Raw genomic sequence first — 10,274 nt, 5'->3', positions numbered from 1 at the left:
ATATATAAGTGATTTGCGAGCTGACAATATTTATTATGCGTCCCATTAAAATCGCACTAATAATTCTGAACTTCCGGCTGTCATCTGTAGTATTGTATATATAAGTGATTGGCGAGATGTCAATATTGTACGCGTCCCATTAAAATCGCACTAATAATTCAGAACTTCCGGCTGTCATCTGTAGTATTGTATATATAAGTGATTGGCGAGATGTCAATATTGTACGCGTCCCATTAAAATCGCCATAATAATTCTGAACTTCCGGCTGTCATCTGTAGTATTGTATATATAAGTGATTTGCAAGCTGACAATATTTATTACGCGTCCCATTAAAATCGCCATAATAATGATGTTCCAAACTGTTGTTTACGTATATGTTGTATTGTAGTATTGAGTGCTAAAGTTCTGAAAGGGGCGGTACAGTCCTAAAGCTGTAATGTGTATGGTTGAATCTTCTAATGACGTCATCATATTATTAACCTGCCTGTGTAGTTATGAAATCCTCATTGCATTGCTGTATTTGACTACATTGTTATTGTGTGCTGATTAAAATATAAATGTGTGCTTTGTGGTTGCGTGATGCGTGTTATGTACATATACGTATATATTGTGATTGTGTCCCACATATGCTGACTTCTCTAAAGCGGTCTCGCATTGTTGTTATTTCCCATAAAGTGACAGCTGTAATCTGTTCTAATGATGTTCTTATTGTACGTAATTCCTAATGGTATATTGTGAGCGAATCGTGATGTTGAAGGTACAGTAAAATCCCTGTTTTCTGTTTCCTGATTCCTAGAGAGAATGTAATGTTTTTCCCCCATCATTTGAATGCACATGTATGAGTGAATGATAAAAGTAAAGTATGTGCATCCATGAATGATCATGTGTTAAGACTATGTAGATATGCTGTTGCTGCAAGCATATGAGTTGAATAAATGAAATGCAATAATAAAGGTAAATGAGAGGTGTTTCCCATTGTCTACTGTTTGTGAATCCTGAAATGTTCCAATTATTTTTGTGTCCGTTTAAATGTGATGTAATTGTTGAAAATGTTTGTTACTAGTGATGGTGATTTGTAGTTCATGTTATGTAAAAGTATCATACAATTTAATGTTGTTGTGAATTTCCCATAAGTAAACTCCATAAGTCCACCATAGGAAAATAGCCATTTCTTGATCTATTTGTCATAGCGGGGCTAACGCAGAAAAACATGAGTTATTTTCAGAATTCTAGCGCTGGTATTTAGAGTTTTTTTTGTCTACGCTTTTTGCGTGCGTTAGGGAAATCTGTCTGTCGCGTGCACGAGCACGTCTTCCCCATAGAAGTCAATGCAGGCTCAAAATGTGTGTGTAAATAAAATCCAAGACTGGTTTTGAGCGTAAAGTGAGTGACGTCATGGTCTTGTGTGAAAAAGTAGCTAAATCGTGTTCATTTCGTAATAAATAAATTCTTTGTGTATGTAATGTGGTTTATATTGTTTGTATGCATCGATGAGTGTATGCTTGTGATAATATTATTAGTTAGATGTAGCTATATGAGTGTCTTTTCCCGTCTGTCAATGTAAGTCAATGGCAAAATGGATTTGTGTTGTTTTTTTTTTCTAACACCAGAGATCTCGCAACTTTGATCCTTTCTATTTTGATTAAAAAAAATTACATATGAAAAATAAATATAGTGTAGTGTTTGTATGAGTGTAGGTGTACTTTGTGTAATATTTGTTTTGTGATTCGTGGATGTTTATTTTGTTGGTAGATGTTAACTCTTGGGTCTGAGTTGTCGGTAGAGATTTCAGCGTTAGGAAATTTTGGAGTGTCAGTAAGTAAACACTAAATACCAGCGGGCGGCCAAAACCAGCGTTAGAAGCCCTATACGCTGGTTTTGACGGCTAACGCAAAACTCTAAATCTAGGCGATTATTATTTAGATATATATACCCATGTGCAGGGATAGGCAAGGTGTCCTTCACTAAAGGGCTTTCCCTGCACATGTGTCAATTTCTATTGGATGTGAGAAACCTTGATTTACATCTTATAATTGAATATAACTATATGTACCCTTCATACACAGCTATGTGATGTGGAACACTAATAGTTAAAAAATTGAATTTTAACTCGCTAAAATTCCTTTTTTTAACTAATAGTGTTAAAAACCATTGCCTTATGCATAAGCACTCCAGCCAACAAATAAAGTCTACCGACAGTAGGCATTTTACTGGCATTCCCCAAATATTTGTGTAGTGCGGTTGCACCCTTCTAGTTCTCAGAATAACTATGTGATGTGGATTATAGAACATGAATATGTCATAAACAGGTGCCTGGAGTGGATCTACTGGTTCTCCTGGGTTGTGTGGATTCAGATGATTCTGCTGGAGTGCTGGTCACAGATGAGAGGCTGGAGGCAGTGTCCTGCTGGTGTGTAAAAGTGCTCAACCAACACACCCAACAGTTGGTTTTGTTCCCGCCATCTGTTGTCAATCTGCATCTGCATATCAGAAATAACTCTCATCATCTGAGACTGGTTTTGGACTATTCCATTTAAGGATGCTGCCATGTCCCGTTGCAGCTCGATGGTACGCTGGAGTAAACTCTGTTGTCTCCTGTGAAACCTGTGTTGGTCTCTTTGTGTTCTCTCGCAGCTTGCTAGGAGCCTCCTCTGGAGGGAAATGTATTCGTCGTCCATGGGAGAATACAGAGGATCTACAGGCTGTTGACCAGCAGATATTCTAGGTGCAGGTTCAGCTCTAGCTGCTGGTGCATCATGAACATCCTCAGCTGCTGGTGCATCATGGACATCCTCAGCTGCTGCTGCATCATGTACATCCTCAGCTGCTGCTGCATCAGGGACAACTACAGCTGGTGCTGCAACAGGGACAACTACAGCTGATGCTGCATCAGGGACAACTACAGCTGGTGCTGCATTAGGGACAACTAAAGCTGGTGCTGCATCAGGAACAACTACAGCTGGTGCTGCATCAGGGACAACTACAGCTATATGCTCCTCTTCAGATGGTGGAGCTCTTCCAAGGGAAGAGGATGGTGGAGCTCCCTGAGTAGACTTTTAGTCCCATTGACAGCTAGTGTGCGACCACTCAGCCTGTCCAGTTTGCATGTCCTGTTCGTAAAAGCCCCGACTGGCCTGATATTGAGGGGGGGGGGGGTAAAGACATGTACCCTTTGGGGCTGACTTGGCTCCCCCTCAAAGCCAAAAGAATAATCCTCTGGCCAGGTATCTTGCCAGGGCTCGTCTGACAATGTTGGTGGCATCAGGTCTGGGTCCTCAACAGAGGCAATCCAACCAAGCTCATGCCTGGGAGCATACTGTCTTTGGACTGGTGGTGGAGGTGGATGTATTCCTCTGAGTGGTGGTGGAGGTGGATGCATTCCTCTGACTCGTGGTGGAGGTGGATGCATTCTTTGGACTGGTGGTGGAGGTGGATGCATGTCTGTTTGCACCCTGCTGACAAGAGGTTCTGTGGAGGAGTCAAATGATGAGAGGGATTAGTACAATCATATATATGTCCATGTGGGCATACAATGTACATTGATACATGCTAGGGCCTATACTCATTCTCATGTAAAACTCTATAACATGCATGTGCACATTGTGATTTGTGATATGAGGGATTTTAATATGCAAAGTATACATGTATGTGTTTCATACAATAGTTATGTGTACATGTCAGTGATGGAGAAAATGTGTTCTTTAAGTGACACTATGGTCACACAATTTCCTTTAGCCTGATGTAGGCACATAACATGCTTTCTTGAGCTAAAAGTATTGTGATGGCTATAGTGTCCATTTACTGAAAACTATACATGTGGCTTGTGGCCTGTGTTACTCTGAGACATGTTAGTATTTCACTATTCCACCTCATATCATGAATTTCAATGTGTTAAGTAGCATTAAATGGACATTAAACCCATTTTTATTCTTTCGTGATTCAGCTAGAGCATGCAATTTTAAACAACTTTCTAATTTACTTCCATTACCTAATTTGATTCATTCTCTTGATATTCTTTGCTGTAAAGCATATCTAGATAGGCTCAGAAGCTGCTGATTGTTGGCTGCACATCAATGCCTCATGTGATTGGCTCACCCATGTGCATTGATATTTCATAAACAAAGAATATCAGAATAATGAAGCAAATTAGATAATAGAAGTAAATTGGGATGTATTTAAAACTGTATTCTCTATCTGAATAATGAAATAAAAAGATTTGGTTTAATGTCCCTTTAATGTGAAATATAATTGTAGATGTTTTTGTTAGTAGGCCAAATACCATGCTCCTCATTGTGTACATGAATGTGTGACATTAAAGGATGTTATATCTCAAATACATATAATACTGGTGTGTGGGATGTTACTCACCAGCATGCTGTGCTGATGTTGCAGCCCCTTAGTCACAAGCCCCTGGAAGTCCACGTACTGCTGTGATACTCAGGGACCTGCGTATCATCTCCTGCCATTCATTGTATTCAGCTTCCTGGGGTGGACCACCACCTGTTCCCCTCTGGTGCATGGCTTCTTGGCCCATTTTCTCCTTCACCCGCCTCTTGCAATCATTCCATCTTTTGTTAAGGCCCTCGACAGTCCTCCTCTGCGGGGCCACGCTGTTTACAGCATCCTCGACCAACAACCATGCTGCCTTACGCCTTCGGCCAACTCCTTTGCCCTTCTCCTGGCCAAAGAGGGCACTGTGGTTCTCCAGGACGGCCTGGACTAGCGCAACATTCTCATCGAACGAGAAGTTTGGGCATCTCATGCGCTCATCGTCTGTGGCCGCCTGGCTTCCTCCCTGGGATGTCCCTGGTGTGGGTTCCTCCCTATCCTCTCCCTCCTCCCCCCTTCTGTCCCCATGTGCATCCTCTGTCCCTCTTCTGAGTGTGCCTGGTCTCGGGGCAACCTCACTCCCATCATCCCTTCTGTCTCTCCCTCTCCCCACTCCACTTACTCCCTGACGGGGACCCTGCTGCTCCTCCTGTCCACTACAAGAATCCTCTCTCAGCAACTCCACTCCCCTCCTCCCCCCCCCGCCCTACCTCTCCCTGCCATCCTCACAATACACACACTCACACACTCACTCCCACTTCAATCACACACAATCACAACCAAAAATTCAGCCTATCACACTGTAAAAGATAAATAAAATGTGTGAGGTGTTGGAAAAAAAAGTGTTGTGTATTTTGTATATGTATGTATGCAAAATGTGTGCAATATGTAAAAAAAAAAGTGTAAGTAAATGTACAGGCTTACCCAAACAAAAATCCGACCTAACTAACTTTTATGAATTGTGCCTCTCTCACTGCTCGTACTAAATAACTGAACTCACTGTAGTGTGCTGTAGCTCCAAGAACCAACCAAACAAGAAAATGGCGGCTGCGCATGGGTTTATGTACGAATTTTAAATCGCATAATTATCTTTTAGAACTGGTGGTTATTTTTTATGATTCGTAGCCTAATTTGCATCAAACTACTCTTTATTGAGACTTTACGTGAACAAAATACTGGCGTAAGTACTTGCGATGACTAAAATGTGTATTTGCGCACATTTTAGTTGATCGCTGGTTTTTCATACTTACGCCAGTTTAGCATCTGACGGCGCAGTATATTGGATAGCTCGAGTTGCGAGGTGAAATTACGGGCGGCGCGGGTTCCCTCGCTTGCGCCAAAAACTATGCCGTATATCGGATCGTGCCCCTGATGCGCATAAAAAGCTTACTACTAGCGCAGTAAATGCTCGTGCAGGAGCATTAAATAGGGATCCACTTGTAATCTGGCCCTTAATGAGGAATATCATTATTTTAGAAGTGGAAAGTGTTTCGATTATTTTTTAAATAAAATAAATCTGGGAAGACATATCAAGATAAGCTATATTGCCCTTAACTATCAATAAATTCAGCCGTTGGTCCTATTGGGGCATTAGCGCTGTTTTGCTTTTGTTTTTTTTTACTTCTGTATGTTTAAATTATATGAATGTCCATACTTCAATTGTCTTATTTTGTATTGTTTTGTTTATTTAAGAAAATAAAAAAGGGGGGAAATGAAATAAAGTTTACATCCTGACCCTAGCGCTGCGGAATCTGTTGACGCTCTACAAATAACCTATAATAAAAACCCAAGAATATGTAAATGTTTTCATAAATAAAAAATAATAAATGGTAAGTCATTATGAATAGGAACAGTTAAAGGGACACTGAACCCAATTTGTTTTTTCTTTCGTGATTCAGATAGAGCATGGAATTTTAAGCAACTTTCTAATTTATTCCTATTATCAAATTTTCTTCAATTTCTTGGTATCTTTATTTGAAATGCAAGAATCTAAGTTTAGATGCAGCACATTTTTGGTGAACAACCTGGGTTGTTCTTGCTGATTGGTGGATAAATTCATCCACTAATAAAAAAGTGCTGTCCAGAGTTCTGAATAACAAAAAAAGCTTAGATGCCTTATTTTTTAAATAAAGATACCAAAAGAATGAAGAAACGTTGATAATAGGAGTAAATTAGAAAGCTGCTTAAAACTGCGTGCTCTATCTGAATCACGAAAGAAAAAATGTGGGTTCAGAGTCCCTTTAATCTAAGTCTATTTTCATTCTGTCTGTTGCAATAGAAGACGTCTTTCATCTGACCCATGAAATAAAGGCAAAAGAATGTACTTTGTACTTACAATAGAAAAAAAATACTTCTTTCAAGCCATAGTACTTTTATCTATTTTTTTATGAAGCAATTTAGTAACTATGAAAGAGATATATAATCTCATTTCATTTTTTTTAAAGTGCATAAGAACAGATGCTCCTTGTGTCTGTTGAAGTATTAAATATTAAACGTTTTCAACATATAATAATGTAAAGATGACTGTAAAAATGTACAGAATAAATAAAATATCTTACACTTTTTTGTAACCTTTAGATATGTTTGTGGGTTTTTTGTTTCTTTTTAAAAATGTTTGATTCAGCATCTTTGCTAACTTTACTCCCAGCTAATGTGACTGTTTGTGTTCCTTGGCCGTCAGGAGATGCTCTATCTAGTAGTCTAACAGCAGCCGATGGGAGGCAGAGTCACCCAAGCAATGCTCCTAACAAGTGAAGGCAAGAATCACAGCTTGCCTTGCAGCCATCCCTCTGATACCCACAATGCACAGAGACGGACACCAAAATAGCAATCTGGCCAGGTAACATGGCGATCCTCGCCACTCTCGGCTGAGGTTTTCTCCCGAGACATTGGTTTGCGTGTCGTGGAGGATTAACCCTTGCAGCGCATCGGAGGGATAGATATCCCGAGGAGGGTAAAGACAGTTAACTAAATCTGGGGAGAAGCGTATATCACCCGCATCAGCATGGCAGCATCTGAGCTCTACACAAAGGTAAGCAATGCAGCATGCACACAGCACTTGGGCTGTGAATGAAAGAATGAATGAAAAGACGCCCCTATTGTTACTAGGGAGCAGCTGCCCTGGTGTGGTCACCAACACTGTATATCCTTCATCATTATTGTTAATAGCAGCATTTATTCTATTGGGCTATATCCTATTTACTACACTTACACATACCCTATAATATATCTTGCTTCACACTATGCATCCCCACATGCAGCCATGAATATTCTACATCTAGCATTGTACCACCTCAGACCTACACTGTAAAGCCCCCTCCCAGCAATGTATATTACACACCCTGCCCTGGCTATCCAGCACTGTGTATCATCCCACACCCAGACTCATACAGAATATACAGGCCACACAACGCTGCTATTATGCTGTAAAATGACACATAGCTTCCTATGTAGCTGGCAATGGTGAGAAGCATCTGCTGCTAATGCCTGGATTTTGCATACTTTAATCTATAGCCAGATGCTATTTTATTTTGACAGTTGTTTTTATATATCTGTTATCATACATTTGTAAACAGATACTTACATTTGCTAGGTTAAAGCATGATCTCTGCATTTTGGATGCTTAAAATATGATTTATTTGTGTAGTTTAACATTGAATAGGCAGCTCACCACTTTGTCCTTGACAATTGCTTGAGATCAGCATATTCATTAGGATGGGATGGTAAAGCTTTGAGACCAGAAAGAAACACTTTCTAATTAAAGTGATGTGACTTTGCATGTCATCCATGAAAATAATAGGATTTATTGAGATGCAGACTATTTTTTACTATTTCTAGAATGGCTTATTTTACATTGCTTTTAAAATCCAGGCAGTGTTAATAGAGCACAGACACAATGATAGATAAATGCTTTTTTCCTTCAATAAGCAGGCCTAAGGCATCGCATTATGAGTCACAACCCTTAGAAAATGTTATTTCTTACACTCCCTTATGACACACACAGATATGCTCTGATATTTGTAAATGCTTTTTTCTTGATGTCTTACAGACTCCAAAACCATAGACATATTATTTGAACAATATTGCAGCCAACTAGAAATTACCCTAATAGTTTTTAAGAACATGCATGCCGAGTCTTGTTTTTAATAGTTTCCTATAATTAATATTCAATTTTATTGCAGTCCACAGATAAGAAAATAAAGTTTGTTACCTTGGAAACGTTTTTATTTTTTAAAGAATATTTTAGACATCAGAATAAAAAAAATAATAATAAAAAAGGAGCCTTAGTGACAAATTCAGACTTTAGTAACCAGTGTCATATTAAAGGGATACTAAACCCAATTTTTTTATTTTTTCTATTGTAAGTACAAAGTACATTCTTTTGCCTTTATTTCATGGGTCAGATGAAAGATGTCTTCTATTGCAACAGACAGAATGAAAATAGACTTTTTAAAATTAGATAAAAGGGACTCTGAACCCACATTTTTTCTTTCGTGATTCAGATAGAGCATGAGATTTTAAGCACCTTTCTAATTTACTCCTATTATCAATTTTTCTTTGTTCTCATGCTATCTTGATTTGAAAAAGCAGTACTGTAAGCTTTAGAGTCAGACCATTTTTTGTTCAGCACATGGGTAGCACTTGCTGATTTGTGGCTAAATGTAGCAAACCAATCAGCAGCTCTACCAAGGTGCTGAACTAAAAAATGGGCCGGCTCCTAACCTTTTATTACTGCTTTTTCAAATCAAGATAACATGAGAACAAAGAAAAATTGATAATAGGAGTAAATTAGAAAGTTGCTTAAAATTGCATGCTCTATCTGAATCATGAAAGAAAAAATGAGGGGTTAGTATCCCTTTAATGAGAAACAATAGGGAAAAAACAGCTGTTTGAGTGTCTGACTCTATACTATTAAACAAGGGTGTTTTTAAGCTATATAGAAACAGCAAACATGCAATGTACTGCAACATTTAAAGGGAAAGAAAGGTCATAAATTTAAATGTGCGAGAATGCATTTCAGTTTTGAATAGAAGCATTTTTGCAGTATACTTCCATTAGCAAAAATGATTTTTTTCAGCGGCATATGCACATATATTATGGGATAAATTTACCATCCTGCAGGTAGACAGGTTCGCAAGTAGTGAACCTTTTCTCTTGCAACCGCCACTTGCAATGTTTCATCGCAGGGCAAAATTTATCATTGCACAATTCTTGTGCAATTCTGCTCCCTTCTCCGGCATAACCAATTGCGCTTGTTTGGGGTAATTGATCTCCCTACTTCTAAAGTGGGCGAGAGGAAAAAAGAAGCAGTTTTTGCTTCTTAAATATGTGGGCTTCCTTATGCGAACCTGCTTCATATAGGCAGAAAAGCTGCAAAGGCAGCTTGATAAATTTACCCCATGTGTGACTAGAGCCTCTTGATTCAAACACCATGCCTGCCCAGAGAGCTGTCGGTTGTGTCTATTGCATCAGTGAAGACTTCTATGTCATACAAGCCACGGCTGACTCTTTGAGTAGTTTGTGGTGTTGGAATGCTGGTGCGCAGAGAACTCACAGCATATGTGCTCATGTCTCTTTAAAAAAGTAATAGCTATTACTAGAAGCATTTGTGCTAATGAAAGTATATTACAGAAATGCTTCTATTTAACATTGATATGCACCCATGCACATTTCATTTTTCACCTTTCTGTCCCTTTAATAATGTCCTTGTCTATAAAGTCAAATGAAGTGCATATTACCTGATTATTTTCTCATGAAACAGTAAAACTGTTCTAATAACAGTAACAGACCATAACAACAGTTTCATTTTCACTTATTTTTTGACTGCCAATCACCTCCAAACTTCTCTGGCCTTTATATTAGCAAATACAAGTGTGACACACAGAAATATCCATGTTGAAAGGTAGAATTTGATTTAATTGCTGACCCATTCCAGATTTTTGTCT

The 10,274-nt window shown here is 38.9% G+C and overlaps 1 protein-coding gene across 1 annotated transcript in view; it reads left to right on the top strand.

The window, feature by feature from the left end:
- Window positions 1-7,131: 7,131 nt before the first annotated feature.
- The window catches only part of MYO5A (myosin VA), a 470,413-nt gene continuing 467,270 nt past the window's right edge, over window positions 7,132-10,274 (top strand). Inside the window, exon 1 of the mRNA XM_053717484.1 lies at window positions 7,132-7,360. Within this exon, the coding sequence (XP_053573459.1) occupies window positions 7,334-7,360 (27 nt within the window). The 5' untranslated portion in view covers window positions 7,132-7,333. The remainder of the gene's footprint in view (window positions 7,361-10,274) is intronic.

This window comes from Bombina bombina, chromosome 6 (genome assembly GCF_027579735.1).
Source record: "Bombina bombina isolate aBomBom1 chromosome 6, aBomBom1.pri, whole genome shotgun sequence".
Taxonomy (NCBI): Eukaryota; Metazoa; Chordata; class Amphibia; order Anura; family Bombinatoridae; genus Bombina; species Bombina bombina.
The sequence above is the reverse complement of the archived record's forward strand: the minus strand, read 5'-3'. Positions and strand labels throughout refer to the sequence as shown.